The sequence below is a fragment of the Eumetopias jubatus genome, unplaced genomic scaffold (assembly GCF_037043125.1).
Source record: "Eumetopias jubatus isolate StellerSeaLion01/CBP00866 unplaced genomic scaffold, mEumJub1_p1.0 scaffold_15, whole genome shotgun sequence".
In the NCBI taxonomy this organism is placed as follows: Eukaryota; Metazoa; Chordata; class Mammalia; order Carnivora; family Otariidae; genus Eumetopias; species Eumetopias jubatus.
Genome location: NW_028274821.1, coordinates 72219688 through 72239473, shown reverse-complemented (window position 1 = coordinate 72239473; position 19786 = coordinate 72219688). Strand labels below are relative to the sequence as shown.

At 37.2% G+C, this 19786-nt stretch overlaps 1 protein-coding gene across 1 annotated transcript in view; it reads left to right on the top strand.

Moving 5' to 3' along the window:
• SVEP1 (sushi, von Willebrand factor type A, EGF and pentraxin domain containing 1) overlaps positions 1-19786 on the top strand; it is a 193149-nt gene that overhangs the window by 158954 nt on the left and 14409 nt on the right. The window contains exons 39-43 of the mRNA XM_028108637.2: positions 1980-2205; positions 4892-5047; positions 12756-12819; positions 15927-16100; positions 17422-17598. Coding sequence (XP_027964438.2) covers positions 1980-2205; positions 4892-5047; positions 12756-12819; positions 15927-16100; positions 17422-17598 — 797 coding nt within the window. The remainder of the gene's footprint in view (positions 1-1979; positions 2206-4891; positions 5048-12755; positions 12820-15926; positions 16101-17421; positions 17599-19786) is intronic.

Below are 19786 nucleotides of genomic sequence, written 5' to 3'. Positions count from 1 at the left end.
AGAGAGAGAGCACGCAAGCAGGGGGAGTGGCAGGCAGAGGGCAAAGCAGGCTCCCCACTGAGCAGGGAGCCTGACGCGGGGCTCGATCCCAGGACTCCAGGATCAGGGCCTGAACCGAAGGCAGACGCTTACCTGACTGGGCCACCCAGGCACCCCAAAACTGAAGCTTTGAATGCTTGACCTTATTCTATTCATAACTGTTTAGAAATCCATTGGCTACAAAAAATAAACTTCTACATTTTCAGATTGAAGTCCCTAATATAATTTTCGTGATTATCATATTCTGTTGACCTTCATGAAACTGTGAGATCCTCTAGCTGGCTTTTGCATCTCTTAAGTCACCAGGCTCTTTTTCCTTTTAAACGTCATGCTGGTATGTTTCTTTATGATATCACTTTATGGTTATATTCATACAAGCAAATATTGGGAAAATAAGGCAAAAGCTTAAGAATTCAGATCAAAAAGTACATACCTTCATTGATCAGTATATATAGCAAGATATCTTAAGTAGACTTCCAACTTATGCTATTTGAACAAACTAAACTATTTGATGCACAAATAGTGACTTTTTGCTGTAAAGTTATCTATAATTCATTATTAAAAAGAAATAAGAGAATATGGAATAAATTTATAAGTTAAATTTTTATTGGAATAAATGCCCATAAGATATCTCAACCCTCTAAATCAATTTAGATTTTATTCACGTCTCTGAAGGGATTATGGATTATCCTTCACATATTGGCTTCTTAGATTTTAATAATTCAGTTACTCTTCTTAAACATGTCTATGGTGACCATCTTAGCCCTACCTTCATTTTCTCCTAATTTCAGTAGGGAGGAGACCCAAGGGAGTATCATCAATGATAAGAAATGAAGGATAATTGATCATGCACTGAGAAGAAAAATAAAAATTTTCCCTTGCTTTTGAAATACATCTTCAGTTTTCTCTTCAGATGTTGATGTGTGAGATATCTTGAGAAATCACAGTATCACCTGCTTCTCAAGAGCCCCCCCATTTGTTATGCCGTGTCATATATTGATTATGTTTCAGATCTTTACTTGTAGTAAACAGATTACAAGTTTACAAAACCTGTGACTCCTACCTAGCCTGGTGATTTGTGAAATTGAAAAAATATATCCCCCTAATAAATATTAATTAGCTAAATGGTTTAACTTAAAAGGCAGTGTAGTATAGTAGTGAAAGCGTGGGTTCTAGAACCAGACTCCCTAGGCAGGAATGTCATCTCTGTTACTTGCTGGGGAAGTTATTTAGTGTCTCTGATGTCAGTTTCATCATCTGCCAAATGGGAATCAAGATAATAATCATACCTGCTCATAGGGTTGACATGAGAATTAAATGAATTAATATGTGTAGAACACTTAGAACAGTGACTAGAAACTAATAAGTGCTGGGGGTAGACATTTGCTGAATAAATAAATGCAAATTTTAAAAAAAATCATAGAGTATTTTAGAGCCAGGTTGATTTGAGTTTGAACACCAATACTGTTGTTACATAATAGTATCTACTACTCAGGATTAAAAGAAATACCCTATATAAAGGACTTAGAACAGTGCTTGGCATAAAGTAGATTCTCAATAAATATTAATTATGTCATATTCTTACTAATATCTGAGTCTGTTTTGTGCTTTGTCTAGAATTTTTTGAACTGTTAGCTATTTGCAGAATAAAAGTGAATTCAGTATTGATATTATCCACAACAAGGGTAAATAATGTCAACAACATTTAAATCAACTTTAGGCTTGGCCAATTCTTAATGTGGGCAGCTAAGGACTGATCTGCTTGTCATTTGTTACGTTGGTGTTTTTGCACGGCAATGCCATTCCCTTGACATTCAAATCACTTTCAATATATCACATAAAATATCTACTGAGCTTTGTAACAGCATCTTAAATCCAAGAATAAGTCACCAACTGTATTGTACTCTCTTTAAGGCACTTATTTTGCTTTTCCATTGCAGGTGTCTGGAAGGTTATGTGATGGATAAAGATATAGATACATTCACCTGCCAGAAAGATGGTCATTGGTTTCCCGAGAGAATCTTCTGCAGCCCTAAAAAATGCCCTCCTCCAGCAAATATAACACATATACGTGTTCATGGGGATGATTTCAGTGTGAATAAGCAAGTTTCTGTGTCATGTGCAGAAGGGTATATCTATGAGGGAGTTAACATATCAACGTGTCAGGTAAGATTCTCTGTCCTAGAATGTGTATGTGTAACTCATTTATATATATTAAATGTGTGTGTGTGTGTGTGTCTACAGCAGTATCTGACTATCCTGAAAAGAAAAAAATGTCTCAAGTTTCCAACTGTGTCAAGAATTTGAGGAGTTTTTTGGTAGAAATATTGTAAAACATGGCTTTCTTTTTAATATTCCCATTTTTAAACTAAAAAAATGCCAAGAGTAGGTGAAAAGTGCCAAAGTGAGATAAAATGTTAAAATATCTATAACAAAATATTCATGAAAAATTAACCATAAGTCAGATGGTCTACACATAAATGTAGTAAAGAGTGTCCTTGTATGGGAAACGAGCCCTGACTGGTACCAAATGTTTCCAGTTTTAGTAGAAAAACCAGAGGTTGCAGAAACAGACAGTAACTTAGATCAAATCCTGTCTCTGCTACCTACTACTTGTGTGACTTTAAGAAAGTCACTTAAAATGTCTGAGCTTCAGTCTCCTTATTTGAAAAAATGTGTATAACAATATATGTCTTGTATGGTCAGAATGAGGAACTAGAGAGTAAATGGAGGGAAATGCCTAGATCAGCACCATAAAGAGCAGATATCCCTAACACACCCTCTTCACCAGAGAAAGAAAAATAAAGTGAGTTATCGATATATTCTTCTGTTGCTGGAGTTGGGGGAGGGAGGAGCTGAAAGGGGGGGGACAGGCTGTATGGTATAAAAATGACTTTTACCTTAAACATTCCTTTGAACTCCATCTCAAATATTGACAGGCTCTGTGATGACCTATTTCCCCCCCCTTATTTGTAAATCTGTAATGGGAAGAATTAAATTATTTAATGTTTATAAAGCATCTAGTACATACCTGACATTTAGTAGGGACTCAAGAACTGTTTCATAATCCTCCTGGTTTTCCATTTATAAATCATGCATACTCAGTGATTCATTGCTACCAAACCTAAAAACAGGAACATCTCAGGAAACAGGTCAGATGACTGTCAGAGTTACTGCGCTCTCAAAATTGGTATCATTCCAGATGGTCCCTTCTAGATTTAGAGCTGAAGCAGTTTGAGGGACAGCTTTTTCAAGGACCCCGAGCTGTTTGAAATAAACTTACAGGAAGTTTGTCCTGTCGGGACATGCTTAGGGAATTAATTCAACGTTCCTCCAGAGCTTGTCTGGGTTGGGTGTGTGGACAACTGGATGCTCCTCCGTGTGCCCTGTAGGACCCTGATGTATGGGTTTGGTTTATTTGTGGAGTCAATAATTTATTTTTCACAACCCTCATTACTTTCTCCACATAAGGTATGACCCCTCACACAAACCCCACACAAATGAGTTTTGGGTTGGATTCTGTTCTAAAAGGTAGAATAGACCTTTTCTAAGTGTTTAAATGCAGAAATTGTCTAAAACTATGTTCAGTGCCTAGAAAAATTTTATTTTGATACAACAAAACGATTCTGTACTTCATAGAACAAATAAATGGATGAGAAGATCAATATGAATTTTGAAGAATGAATACTGAAGGAGCTCCGGCCCTTCCTGAAATTAAGACATATTACAGAATTACAAAGGTCCTATCAGTGTGGTGTTGGTATAGATTCAGCAGACAGGAAAATGAGGGGAATGGAAGAAATAAATCAAAAGTACATCCTGATAAAGGAATCATCACAAGTCCATGAAGAAAGGAATCATTAGTAAACAAATTATTCTGATATAGTGAAGTAACCATTACAGGAAAAAACTAAAATATGCCAAAACAGATCCGGATATATCAAAAGAAACCAATACCACATAGTTTTTAAAAGTTAATAGTAATGCCCAGAATAATTTATGTAGAAAGATAGATTTATTGAAGCATTATTCACAGTATTGAAAAATTAGAGGCAACTTATATTTCTGACATTAGGGGAATGGTTAATTATGAGGCAGACACATATATAAAATTAATTCTGCCTCAAATGTGGAATAAATGTCCTGTTTTAGACTGTTATCCAGCTCAAAGAAAAACAAAAATATTAGCAAGAGAATAACAGTCTTCAAGAGAAACATCTGGGTATGCCTCACTTCACTCAAATAGAAAGATGCTGAAAGATGTTAACTCTGAGTGGGGCAGGGGGCGGGAGGGGGGTGGCAGTAAAGTGAAATGTAAGGACACATTAGTATCAGTCATGGAATATTTGTGTCAACCTTCCAGTCTTCGTTCATCGTAATGAAAACATACTTCTTGATTTTTTTAATGGATTCTATTAGGAACAAAATGCTTGTTTTATGTGTGTAAGAAATGTCTAAAATTGTTCAGCAATAACTAAAAAGGCCATCTAATAATTAATGTGTGTTTTTTTTAAGGCCACAGATAATACGTATCAGAAGTAGAACGATCATTTTGGGGATTATTCTTCTATGCCAATATTTGCCAATTTCTTCATTCATATGTATTAACTCCTAAATGTAATTTCTTTTTTTTTAAAGATTTTATTTATTTATTTGAGAGACAGAGAGAGCGAGAGCCTGAGAGGGGGGAGGGTCAGAGGGGGAAGAAGACTCCCCACCGAGCAGGGAGCCCGATGTGGGAACTTGATCCCAGGACTCCAGGATCATGACCTGAGTGTAAGGCACACGCTTAAGCAACTGACCCACCCAGGCGCCCCTAAATATAATTTCTAATCTGTCATTTGTTATTTAGCTTGATGGCACCTGGGAGCCACCATTTTCTGATGAGTCCTGCAGTCCAGTTTCTTGTGGAAAACCTGAAAGTCCAGAACACGGGTTTGTGTTTGGCAGTAAATACAGTTTTGAAAGCACAATTATTTATCAGTGTGAACCTGGCTATGAATTAGAGGTAAGTGAATAAGTTGGTTAACTAGAATTAATTTGTTTTTCCAATATACTTGGGAACATTTTTAGTATTAACACCAGTTTGTTTCACTGATTTGGGCCCTAAAAGATTTTTTAAACTTTGTTACCGTATATCCTAACACTCTCCAAGAAATATTTAAAGTGACTTATAATTTTAAAGAACAAAGTAAGTCTCAAATTCAAAAAATCAGAGCCATGAAAAAGAAGAGGAAGCTGGAATACCAGCCACAAGACTGATACTGTTACTTTAGTTGGTCATTTAAGCCTGTGTTTTGGCCTCCTATTAATCCTGCTGCGTAACAGGGCAGTCCATCTGTCACCGTGGGGAGATGACCATAGGGATTTAGGTATACAAACTAAGATTTCCTCAAGCAATGGGTTTAAGTACCTTAGAGGGTTCTTGGTTGAGATGCCAGGTTGCCGTATGGCAAGTGTGGCCTGAAAATCCTCAGAGCAGTTCTAACCAAATAACAAGTTAGGGCTCAAGACCACTCCTGGTTTGTAGTATTAAACCCCATCAGCAACACCTGTGTCTCCCTATTTACTTTGGTGGGAAGGCTGCAGTTGATTTTAATTTTTTTTTAATCACCCAGTGCTCATCATGATGAGTGCCCTCCTTAATCCCCATCACCTATTTCACCCATCCCCCCACCTACCTCCCCTCTGTAACCATCAGTTTGTTTTCCATAGTTAAGAGTCTCTTTCTCTGTTTGTTTCTGTTTCTCTTTTCCCCTTTGTTCACTTGTTTTGTTTCTTAAATTCTGCATATGAGTAAAATCATATGGTATTTGTCTTTCTCTGACTGACTTATTTCACTTAGCATCCATGTCATTGCAAATGGCAAGATTTCATTATTTTTATGGCTGAGTAATATTCCATTGTAATATATACCACATCTTCTTTATCCATTCATCAGTTGATGGACACTTGGGCTACTTCCATATCTTGGCTATTGTAAATAATGCTGCAATAAATGTAGGGGTGTGTATACCCCTTTCAATTAGTGTCCTTGTATTCTTTGGGTAAATACCCAGTAGGGCAATTGCTGGATCGTAGGGTGGTTCTATTTTCAACTTTTTGAGGAGCCTCCATAATGTCTTCTACAGTGGCTGCACTAGTTTGCCTTTCCACCAACCGTGCAAGAGGGTTCCTTATTCTCCACATACTCACCAATACTTGTTGTTTCTTGTGTTTTTTATTTTAGCTGTTCTGACAGGTGTGACATGATATCTCATTGTAGTTTGGGTTGCATTGCCCTGGTAGTGAGTGATATTGAGCATCTTTTCATGTGTCTGTTGGCCATCTGTATGTCTTCTGTGGATAAATGTCTGTTCATGTCTTCTGCCCATTTTCAATTGAATTATTTGTTTTTTGGGTGTTGAGTTCTTTATATGTTTTGGATAGTAACCCTTTATCAGACATGTCATTTCAAATATCTTCTCCCATTCCATAGGTTGCCTTTTAGTTTTGTTGATTGTTTCCTTCACTGTATAGAAGCTTTTTTTAAAGATTTTTATTTTTAAGTACTCTCTACATCCAACATTTTTCATAATATCCTGATTGTTTATATTTCTGTGGTGTTGGTTGTTATTTCTCTTTTCTCATTTATGATTTTATTTATTTCAGTCCTTTCTCTTTTCTTTTTTGATAAGTCTGGTTAGGGGTTTTTTTCTGATACAAGTATTGCTACTCTGGCTTTCTTTTGACATCCAGGTGCATGACAGATGTTTCTCCATCTCCTTACTTTCAGTCTGCAGGTGTCTTTAGGTCTAAAATGAGTCTCTTGTAGGCAGTTTATAGATGGGTCTTGGTTTTTCATCCATTCTGTCACCCTCTGTCTTTTGATTGGAGCATTTAGTCCATTTACATTCAAAATAATTATTGATAGATATGTATTTATTGCCATTTTATTACTTGTTTTGTGGCTGTTTCTGAAGTTTTTCTCTGATCCTTTCTTATCTAATTCTCTCATGTTTTGCTGATTTTCTTTAGCAATACATTTGGATTTCTTTCTCTTCATTCTGTGCATATTTATTAGTGGTTTTTGATTTGTGGTTACCATTAGGTTTGTATATAACATCTTCTGCGTATAGCAGTCTAAATTAAGTTGATAGATATTTAAGTTTGAACCCATTCTTTCCTCCTCACCTCCCCACATTTTAGGTGTATGGTGTCATATTTTACATCCTTTTATTTTGTGAGTTCCTTGATTGATTTTTTACAAAAATATTCATTTTTATTGCTTTGTATTTCCTACCTTCATTATGTCATTTTTGGTCTATCCTTTCCACCCAAAGGGTCCCCTTTAATATTTCTTGCAGGGCTGGTTTAATGGTCATGAAATCCTTTAGTTTTTGTTTGTCTGGGAAACTCTTTATCTCTCCTTCTATTCTAAATGATAGCCTTACTGGATAGAGTATTCTGAGCTGTAGATTTTTCTCATTTAGCACTTTGAATATATCTTACAACTCCCTTCTGGCTTGGAATGTTTCTGCTAAAAAATCCACTGGTACCCATATAAGGTTTCCTTTGTATGTAACTGTCTTATTTTGTCTTGCTGCTTTTAATATTTTTCTTTCTCGCTATATTTTGCCATTTTAGTCACAATGTGTCTTGGTGTAGATCTGCTTTTGTTGATTTTGTTGGGGGTTCTCTGTGCCTCCTGGATCTGGATATCTGTTTCTGTCCCCAGATTTAGGAAAGTTCTCAGCTATTACTTCTTCAAATAAATACTCTACCCCCTTTTCTCTCTCTTCTTCTGGGACTCCAGTAATACTTGGAGTATTAATATTAGTATAATATTATGCTAATAATACCATAATGTTATTATGTTTGATGTAGTCACTGAGTTCCCTAAATCTGTTCTCATTTTGCATAATTCTTTTTTCTCTCTATTGTTCAGCTTGATTACTTTCCATTACTCTGTCTTCTGTGTCATTATTTCTTTCCTCTTCTTCCAGCTTGCTGTTACTTCTGTTAAGTATGTTTCTTATTTTGTTTATTGAGCCCTTTATCTCTGCTATGCTGTTCCTTATCTCTGTGTTAATGGTCTCACTGATGTCCTCCATTCTTTTGTCAAGTCCGGTGAATATCCTTATGATCATCGCTTTAAATTCTCCATCAGGCATGTTACTTATATCTGTTTTGCCTAGATCTTTGGATGTGGCCTTGTCCCGTTCTTTCATTTGGGACAAAATCCTCTGTCTTCTCATTTTGTCTAACTCTCTGTGCCTGTTTCTCTGTGTTAAGAATACTATGTCTCTTATTCTTGAGGGTAATGGCTTTATGAAGAAGAGGTCCTATAGTGCCCTGCAGTGTAGTGTCCCTTGTTCCACAGGGCCTGGTGCTTCTGAGAGTGTCTCCAATGTGTGTTGCATGTGCTCTGCTTTTGTGTCCTGGCTGCTTTATCCTTCAGGCCAGTGGTCTGCAGAGGTTCTCTTTGCCAATTGTGGACAGCGTTTGTCCCTGCCCTAAATGTGGCACATTTAACTAGGTGTGCTCTGGTCTGCTTGTGAAATGAGACCTGTCACCACCACCACCACCAGAACTGAGGCCTTGCAAAACTCCCAGGTCAGGAGGTGCAGTGTTGGCAGGGGTTAAGGCTGGTCTACTGGAGTAGGGGGCCTACTGCACTGGGACTGAGGCAAGTGTGACTGGGAAGGAGGGTTCTTCTGGAGTGCGGGATGGCAGCATTGGTATAAGTGAGTTAGGTAGTGAGTGTCGACACTGCGCTGGTTTCTGCAGGTAGCCCTGTGATTCTGCTGAGGGGGGCGAGGAATGGTGCCTGCCAGTTCCTTTGTTCCAGAGGGATCTCTCCGTTAATGCTGCCTCTCTGAGACACACTCTCAGATGAGCAACTAACCTCCACACTGTGTGCCCCAGGCATTCTTCAGATCACTGTGTCCATGCTGTATGTCTGGGGATGTTTGCCTGCCTTCTCTCTAAGAACAACTCCAATGTCCTCCAAGCTCTTTCAGAGCCAAACACACGGATCTTTAAAACTCTAGGCTTTGAGCCCACCAGAACTTACAAAATTCAGGCCCTCTTGCTTTCCAAGCCGATTGCTATGGGGATTCATCCTCCCCATGTGCTCCCTTGGGTGCTAGTCTGTCTCTCACTCTTCTCTGCTACTGCAGCTCCCTCCCCACTGCAGTGGCCATGGTCTTTTTCTCTCCCAAAATGCATCTCTGCACTCCCTACCTTCTTCATTGTGGCCTCTTCTCTACCTTTAGTTATGGAGTTTGTTCTGCCAGTGTTCAAGTTGACTTGAGGGGTATTTAGTATGATTTGATAGTTATCTAGTTGTATTTGTGGGATGAGGTGAGTCTAGGGTCCTCCGAGTCCACTGCCATCCTCCCCTCCTATCTGGAGTCAGTTTTGCTGAAGCATTGATCATATCATCAAACTTCAAATTTAAGAGGCTTGCTTATATTTCCTAATGTCATCATCTGGTTTTACAGGAACCTTCTTCCTGTTTTTATTGTAGTAGTGGTATTTAAATGTGGGTTTTGCAGAAGTATTCATTGCCAGTTATTTGTTTAATTTGTATAGTACATTCCATAATTTTTTGACCATGACTCAGAGAATTGTCATAAGATAGGTCCATGAAATCTGGAACTAAACTTACATGGATCTTTTTTCATTTCCTTAGAAGATTTTTAAAAAAGAAAAAAAAGAAGTATGATAATGTAATGGTTGATTGCAGTTGGAGAGTTTTTCTGGTTTTGAAATTAATTTTTTAATGTGAGAGTATTAATCTTGCAATTTGTTAAGAAGTAAAGTGGTATAAAATTTAAGCTTATGAATTTAAATTTAATATTTAGTAACTAGATGGGTCATTAAGTTTGAGGAAGTAGATGATTTACCTTAAAAAATTTGGGGAATATCCCAGTGTTAACTACAAAATTGAGAGAAATGCTATAGCAATAGTTCTCATTCTAAGCTACCTGTTAGAATCGTCTTAGAAACTTTTAAGAAATATTAATGTCTAGTTACTTGCAAAAATAACCAGTGCCAGGTGTGGGACATGAAATGTAAAAGATTAGCCTAGAAAAGCTTGTCATGTGAGATATTAGGGAACCTATTAAAGACTACATGTGAAAAAGACTTGGAGGCCAACTGGATGAGGTTCCCACAGGCCTACATGAGACCATTTGGGCTTCAATAAGGCAATAACTTTAATGGGCTAAACACATCAAATCTGTCATGAGTAACAGTAGACTCATAAGGACACAGAAAATCACTTGGTAACTATTAGAGGATGTTCATGAACAAATTCATTATTTTGAAAACAGACAATGAAAGGGGAAGAATTGTCTTTTCCATGCTAACTGGATGACAAGAAAACCAATAGTAAATGAATGGAAGTTTCCTTTATAGAAGTATTTCAGTCAATAATTGATAGAACTTAAATCTCAGAGTTTGCAACGCTATGAACTAGTTGATTGAGGTCATCATCGTCATGGCTGCTGGTGTTAGAAAAAGAAGAGGCAACCAGATATTATGTGCCTCTGGACGGAAAAACACACCATATGAAAAAGTCTTGCCAAAAAGAAGAAAAGCTGAGTTTGAATCTTATCAAACCTCTAAATCTGACTGCCAGTACCAAAGGCAGAAGTACTTGGTAAGAGATACCATAATGCAGTCATCAGCAAAATTCTGTCTGTAGAAGTAGCTAAAGAACAACTGACCCAGTTTTCCAGTTTCTGAAACAAATAAGTCGACAGGGTAAGAGGGGAAGAAATAGAAGGAACCTGTATTTTAAAGAGGTACATAAACCATGTAGACCTTATTTTAGTCTGGATTCAAGTGAACCATAAAGCAATAAGTTATAAAGTTTATGCAACAATTGGAAATTTGACTGCTAACAGGATTGTTATTAATATTAAGGAATTGTTACTGTTTAAACTGTGATAGTGTTATTGGTTATTGTGGTTATAGTTTTAAGAGCCCGCATCTTTTAGAGATTCGTACTGAAATAATTACTGGTAAATGATTTGATGTCTGGGATTTGCTTCAAAATAAGATGCATTCTTAGGAAGGCAGTAGGGCTTAGATGAAACAAGGTTGGCCTTGAATTAATCATATAAGGTGGGTGATGGCTATATGGGAGTTTGTTACTTTTCTTTCTACTGTTATATTTTGCATGTGTTTGAGTTCTTCTCCAAGCTTTAAATTCCTTATCTGCTATGAAGTAATAAATAAAATAAAATTTTATACTATATGTTTAAAAAGATTAGATTCTAAGTAATGTATTAAGGGGCTTGATTCTAAGTCAACATATGCACACAGATTTTGTTACCTGTTTCATTGCTCAGAGCCGTTGGGATATCAAATTATCTTGAAGCTGTATTCTGCCTTAGCAAGATGTCTGACAAAGAGCTCTTGCCTCTCTTTTGGTTTTACCTAATGTCTTTCATCATTATTCTTCTATTCAAAGATATTTTCTTTGAGCTATCAGTCTACTGATAAATCTTTACCTATAAAGTTTCATTGACTTTATTTTATTTTATTTTTTATTTTTTTAAGATTCTGTTGATTTTAATAGAGGGTTATTATCCTGACTTCCTAAGAAAAAGTTGAATCAATTGAGTAAACAGGTCTTTTAATATAAAGTCATTAATTTTTTCTTATTGACAAAAGCAATATGTGTTGATTATAGAAAGGTTGGAAAATGCAAAAGAAAAGTAGTTTTTCAGGATTCTTCATCCAGAGATAAACATTGTTAACATTTGCTATACTTTTACTATGTTTATATACTTATGTTTGCACAGGAAAATGTACTATTTTAGTTTGTGAATTATTTTTTATTAATTTTGAGGAGGTATATGACAAGCCATTAAAGCCAGCTCCCTTACTATTTAGGAACACTGATGATTGTAGTAAAGGATAAACAACAAAGAAGGAAGAAACAAAGACTCATAAAAATTATATCCAGAAGTCAAAGAATAGTAATCTTAGCTCCTATATTACCTATAATAACGATAGGGGTCCAACAGCCTATATAGCCATCAAGGGTTATGGGCTATTGAAGAATGTACAAAAATATATTCAGAATAATAATTATAAATAATTTTTCAAGTAAATTCTATTCATTTTGCTTTATTTCAGAAGGTAGGGAAGTAAAATTTAGAAAGATTTTTACTCCAAATATTTAAAATTTTAAATTCTTGGGCCCTTAATAGTGTAAGTTTATCTTTAATGGATACGTTACATTGTCAAAAAATTCAATCCTCATACCAGTAAGATATTTTTACTTGTTTCATGTTCAAAGGGGTAAAAAAAACAATTCCCATTCTTTGCTGTACCTCTCAGGTATTGAAAAGTAAATTCAATTCAAAATATTTTTAAAATTTACTCAGCAAGTATACTTCCTTGACATTTCAAACACATTCCTTATCAACCTTTGCTATTGGTTATAATCAGTTGTCACTTAAATAGAAAGTGAAACAAAGTCTGTCCTTTAATTACACTGGTCAGCCTGGGTATGAATTTTGAAGTAAATTGGTGAAAGCATTTTTGAAAGTGTAAGCCTCATCCTTAAACCATATTTATTTAATGAATTCATTTAGCATTCCAGTGCTGGGAGATTCAGGTTCATAGCTAAGATTACTTTGCATTCCCTTATCATCTTTTCATCATTGACGTATAATCCTGGCAATAACCTTTTTTTTTTTTTCATTGATTCACAGGGGAACAAGGAACGTGTTTGTCAGAAGAACAGAATGTGGAGTGGAGAGGTAGTAAGGTGCAAAAGTAAGTCACATGACATTTAGCGGTTCCAAAGACAATACTGATGATGCATAATAACAGTGTGGCCACATTTCCTTTACAAATCAGTGTTTCAATTAAAAAATATTTTTTTAATCATCTCCACAAACTGTGTGAGACTCTTTGATGGGCTTTCACTCAAGGGCATCTAATCAACAAAAGGGTCAAAAATTGTAGTAGAGATTAATGATTAAAGTGGCATAGAGCACAAGATTACCGACTCTGGAATGGCAAACATTTTGTTAGAAATTATTTAATTATTGAATTTATTTGTCTCATTTTGTGGGTTCCCCCCCAAATAATTATAAATTAGAAGGCTTAGCATTGTCCCTTTTTGGTGATGGTACCAGCCAATACTGACATTTTTTTAAAGTGATGTTGTCACATCTATCAAGTAAATGAATAGTTGTGGAATTTTGCATTAACTCATTTTATGAGAACATCCAAGTTTATTTAGCAAGACATGAGTTAATTCACATGAGTTTATTCCCAACACATGGCCCATATGATTCCTCTGCCAGAGACAATATATAGTTGACCCCATAAACAACCCAGGTTTGAACTGGGCATATCTGCTTACATGTGGGGGTTTTTTCAATAAATACAAGTACAGTCAGTCCTGGAAATTTATTTTCTCTTCCTTATGATTTTCTTAATAACGTTTTCTTTTCTCTGGCTTACTTTATTGTGAGAATACAGTATATAATACATATAACATTCAAAATATGTGTTAATCAACTGTTTATGTCAACAGGCTCTTTATTAGTTAAGTTTTGGGGTGTCAAAAATTATACGTGGATTTTTGACAGCATGGGATGCTGGCACCCCTCACCCCCACGTTGTTCAAGGGTCAACTACAGTTAGATAAAATAGTACAAGCCTATCAAAGTGGCAGGCTTTAAACATTTTTCCCTTGATAATCTCGGGGGAGTCATCAAATTTTCAAACTAGTTTTGGCCTCTTAGATTATCTAGTTAAGCAGCCTCTTAGATGAGTCAGCTGGTTTAGACTGGACTAAGTCAAGATCAGCTAGATTTATTTATCTTCCTACATAAGGAAATGGGGGACGAGGAGAAGTGAAATGACCTGCCTAATATCATAAATTAAGTTAATGGCAAAGCTCAAGGACTCAAAGTATGCAAATCTTTGTTCACTGTGGTTTTAACCTTATCTTCTGGGGTAGATTAATGATTTGATTTTACATATACAGGAATTTTAAATTCTTAAAGCAATATTATATGGCAGAAACTCAGTGGAGAATATATGACTGTTTTTAGTTCTCAAAAACTTGTATAAATATTATACAGAAAAATATTTTTAAAAGCATTGAGTAACATCTCAAGTCACAGAAAGGCATCATTGGGTATTTCTGATAGTAGCATGTTTTTTTTTATCTCAGATGTTCATGATCAAAAAAATGTATGAACGTATTATCTGGGAAGGAGAGAGGGGAACGAAAAGGAAAAATGTCTGTCTGGCATAGGAACCCGCCATGGTGTTGGTGAGGGGACTGTTTCAGTTCTGTGGCAGGTTTCATTCAAACTGCAATGATGGTGGTTTGTATAGTTGGTCTCTCCGAAATGCGGGATAGTTATTAAAAGTTCTGTATGAATCCTATTATTTTTTTTAAAGATTTATTTATTTATTTGAGAGAGAATGAGAGAGCAGGCACATGAGTAGGAGTCACAAAGGGAGAAGGAGAGACAATCTCCAGCAGGTTCCATGCTGAGCACGGAGCCCAGTGCAGGACACGATCTCATGACCCTGAGATCACGACCTGAGCCAAAAGCAGGAGTTGGATGCTCAACTAACTGCTCCACCCAGGCACCCCTGTATAAATCCTATTCTTTATCTGTGGGTTTTTTTTTTCTTTCTAAGTTATCAAATAAAATATATTGATATCCATATCTATCAGTTTTCAGGGAAGTCTGTTCACTGATAGATACGGATATCAATATATGTAATAGTTTAGTATATTATATAGGAATCTTTCAAATCAGCTTGCTCAGTATGAGCACTTCTCCCCCCCCAGAAATATTTGTATTTTTCATATGCCCCAGGGAAAAAGCGTATAATAAAATATATAAAAATATCAATAGTTTCATCCCTGTGGTGGAATTAAAACTATTATTTTCTTTTTGTTTATTTGTGTTTTCTAATTTTCTACAAAGAACTTGTACCATGTATTTAGTAATTTAGAAAGAGAAAGAAAAAAATCCCACAAAGAATAGAATTTGCATTTTAACAAAATCCCTAGATGATTTCTTTTTTTTTTAAGATTTTTATATATTTATTTGAGAGAGAGAGAGAGCAAGAGAGAGTGGGGTGAAGGGCAGAGGGAGAAGCAGACTCCCTGCTGAGCAGGGAGCCTGATGCGGGACTCGATCCTGGGATTCGAGGATCATGACTTAAGCCAAAGGCAGACGCCCAACCAACCGAGCCACCCAGGTGCCCTCCGTAGATGATTTCTATGCACATTAGTTTGGAAGCACTGCCTTAGACCTATGGCTTTTAGCCTTAGGCACATTGGAGCATCCTACGGAGCTTTGAAAAATCCCTTGCCCAGATAAATCAGTTAAGTCAAATCTCTGGGGGTGGGACCCTACATCAGTATGTTTTTAAAGCTCCCAGGTAATTCCAAGATCCATGGTTCCAGTGTATGGAGTCCTCACCAAGCTGGATGAATCCCAGAAGAGTCGGTTAGCATCTAATCCACTAGCTCACAACCCTGAGTGACCGTTAGAAATCATATGGGGTGCTTTTAATACCAAAAGTTAGGTTACAACACAGAGATTGTGATTCTTTTGGTCTGAGATAGGGCTTGTTCATTTATACCCTCAGCATTATTAACAACAAAAGGTGGCAATATACATAAAGATAGCTAGAGTCAACAGGCAAAATACCAATCTTTAATTGCCTACATGCATTAATCAAAACTTATACATGCTGGGTTTTTTTCCTCCTTCAAAGCATATTTTTGTGTTTCACATAGGAGTAGGCTTTAATATTTTATATGATGCATTGAGTACCTTCAGCAATTGTAGGAGGATTGGAAGAAGCATTTAATATGAGGCTTTCATTTTTCTTTCTAGAGACCAGGTGTGAAGCTCCACTTGGGTTTCTGAACGGGGAAGCCAAGGTTGAAAACACTACTACTGGACCCAGGGTGGTGTATTCCTGCAATAGAGGGTACAGCCTTGAAGGGGCACCTGAGGCATACTGCACTGAACACGGAGCTTGGAGCTACCCACTTCCTCTCTGCAAACGTGTGTGTTGACTCTAGAGGTTTTCATGAGATTCAGTTTCGTGATTAGTTTCCCAAATGTCTGTGCATATCCAAACCAAATACTATGGGGTATTTTTTTAAGATTTTAATTTATTTATTAGAGAGAGAGAGCATGAGCAGGGGGAGGGACAAAGGAAGAGGGAGAAGCAGACTCCCCGCTGAGCAAGGAACCAATGCGGGCTCCATCCCAGGACCCCGAGATCATGACCTGAGCCGAAGGCAGACGCTTAACCAACTGAGCCACCCAGGCGCCCCTACTATGGGGTATTTTTAAGATCTATTCATATTATCTGGAATATCCAGTCTGAGAATCAGCTCTCATCAGATTCCTTGGATTATTACAGGTAGTCCAAGGCACTAATAAAAAGAAGTGTGCTTAATGAAAAAATGTTGACATGATTGTATAAGGAATTTGATTAAGGATGTGAAAAGGGTGAAGAAAGAATATATTAATGTGCAATTTTAATACAATAAAGTATATATAAATATAGTAAATGAAGATAACTAGTTATAAGCATTAGAATGAAAACAATATTCACATGCAAGATCTAAATTTGAGAGGGCTCTGGTTATTTAAAGTATTATAATGCAGTAACTGAGTCTTTAGGATTCAGCTGATACCTGCTTCACTCATAAAGACTTCTTTGAAAATCGGAAAAACCGAAACTGCTGAAATATGTTGATGTGTGTCATACACTTGCACTAAGAAATCTTTGTGCTATAATCATTTTTTGTGCTTCTGATGTATAAAATGAATCCATTTTATGAATAAGCCTTGCAAACTCTACAATTTAAGTTATAATAACCTGTGTAAGTAGTGTGAATCTGAAGTTTTATTCAGCTCACTTAGAAAAGTCTGATGATTCTCTAGGGCATCCTTCTGAAGGATGTTCAATAAAAGAAAGTAAAGTGACAATGAGAAGATTTTACTCTGCATTCCTAATATTCTTCAAAAACCAAAGGAATGTTTAATGCACTCCCTGATTTCTAACACACCTATTCTTTCCACAGTGTTGGGCCATAATTTCAAACAACTATTTAATTTGCCATCTTAGAATTTTAGGACAATGTGTTAGTGGTTGAATAACTTGAGGTTTTCAGATCTGATCTGATCTTATCCTTAAAAATAATTTCATGTGGATGTAAAACACATTTTTTAATGTTTGAAGTTCTGTATTTTTAAGCCTCATATTATCATCACTGAGAACCCAGCTCCAGAGGGCTCATCATACTCTGCCTTTAAAGAAATGAATTAAGAAGAGAAGGAGAATATCAGTAAGCATTTTTTTTCTGTTTAACAGCAAATCCATGTCCTGTTCCTTTTGTGATTCCCGAGAATGCTCTGCTTTCTGAAAAGGAGTTTTATGTTGATCAGAACGTGTCCGTCAAGTGTAGGGAAGGCTTCCTGCTCCAAGGCCAAGGCATCATTACCTGTAACCCCGACGAGACGTGGACGCTGACAAGTGCCAAATGTGAAAGTAAGTAAATGCACAGGTGGATTCCAGCTCATTTCATTAGTGCAGAATGTTTTCTCATCCTTGTGAGATATTTTCAATCAAGTAACTTAAATGTAGTTATTTATATCTCTGTCTTATGGTTATCAGCTTCTTTGTTGACAATTTTTAAAATTAAAAAAAAAGATCTTTGAGTTCCAAACATAAAGAGAAAAAACTTTCCAGAAATAGGCTAAAACCTATCTGGCCAGGATTCACTGAACAGATTATCAAAATATGTTCTTCTAGGAATGAGCAAAATATTAAATCTAAAATATATTTTTTCCCAGGGCACCTGGCTGCCTCAGTGGATACAGCACGCAGCTCTTGATCTCGGGGTCATGAATTTCAAGCCCCAGCTTGAGCGTAGAGGTTACTTTTATTTATTAATTTTTTTAAAAGATTTTATTTATTTATTTGACAGAGAGAGACATAGTGAGAGAGGGAACACAAGCAGGAGGAGTTGGAGAGGGAGAAGCAGGCTTCCCCGTGGAGCAGGGAGCCCAATGTGAGGCTCAATCCCAGGACCCTGGGATCACGACCTGAGCCGAAGGCAGACGCTTAATGACTGAGCCACCCATGCACCCCAAGCATAGAGATTACTTTTAAAAAATTAAATAAAATACATATTTTTCCCATATTCTGAGAGTCCCCAAACTATCCTTTAACAGGCTATGGATGCTTTGCAATACAAAAATTATTCCACAGTTGTTCTCAAACTTGAACCATCTAGAAGACTTGTTTAAAACAGATTTCTGGGCCGCTCTCTGGAATGTCTGATTCAGTACTCTGGGGTGAGGCCTGAGAATGTGCATTTCAAACAAGTTTCCAGGTGTTGCTGCTGGAGATACTGGTCCTGGAACCAGTTTGAGAGCCTCTGGGCTCGCACCATGTTGATACATAACACACAATCCGGCAGCATCCCTTGCTGCCTTGTGATAACTCTTGACATCTCTTCACACACACTTTCTGCACTTAAAACATCTCCCCTGCCCAACTTCCTACCCTCCGGCTCCCTTGTCGTCCAAGCTACTCCCTCTGTAGCAATCAATTAACAAATATTCATTGAGTCTAACCAGATGCAGAACACTGGGCTACATAGTCTAGGAACATATCATGCCTGCAATAACCCTCTTCAGAACACTTGCACTCCAATTAAGAAGAAATATGTGTGTGAAGGCCACGGGGATTGTGGAGTCAGAGAAGACCTGGGTTTGAATTCTGTCCTCAAAACTTTCTAAATCTAAACTTATGCCAGTGCCCTAACTTCTCTGAGCCTTAGGGCTCTCATGTGTTAGTAGCCCCGATAACACCTATCTTACAGGTTTGTTTTGAAGAATAAATGAATCGGTGTATTTCTTTCAGCAACATCTCTTGACAGGAAGAGATACACCAATAGCCCAAGTGCCTGAATTTCAACTAGCGGTCTACCACAGCATTAGAATTTTGATTTTACTCCAGGAAATATGTACTGTACTTTTAGCCTTATGAAGTCTACTCCAAGTGAAGTGGGAAGAACTACGTATGTATCAGCTTTGACCACCAGCCTGAACTAAAGCAGGCCAAGTGGCCTGATTCTGCACACGTACCCCCACGTTGGTCTCGGCTCCCTGAGACGTACCACTCAGAGCACCGGAAGGCAGAGTAAGGAGAGACATGCGCACTGGTGCATGCTTTCTGATTCCCCCATATTCTTGAGAGGCTCAGGGGTTGCCTTGGAGAGAAGGAGACAGTTTCTACCCCTGTTTGCTATCCTCAATCCCTCTTTTGCATTTTTTTATTAAACAGAAGTTTAATAAAAACTCTGGCTTAGAAGAAAATCTCTTCCCTGAGGGACATGAGCAACAACTTACCTCATTCTTTTCACCTCATCCTCATATTTATCTTTACAAATCAGTGATTAAAATTTAGCGTGTGTGGGAATCACCTAGGGACGGTAGGTAAGATGCAGACTCACAAACTAGAAACTCCCGAAATTTTCACTTCTGGCAAGAACCCAAGATGATTCCCGTATAAGTCGTCTGAAATCCGTGCTTTGGTCACTTCAGTAATCCAGCCACCAGCTCGCCATGACCTTTCTATCTGCCGCTGCCCCAGCCTGGAAGCTCTTTCCCTCCAATCTACTCAAGCTCTAGAGCCTAGTTAAATGCCACTTTCACTGCACTTTGTACCC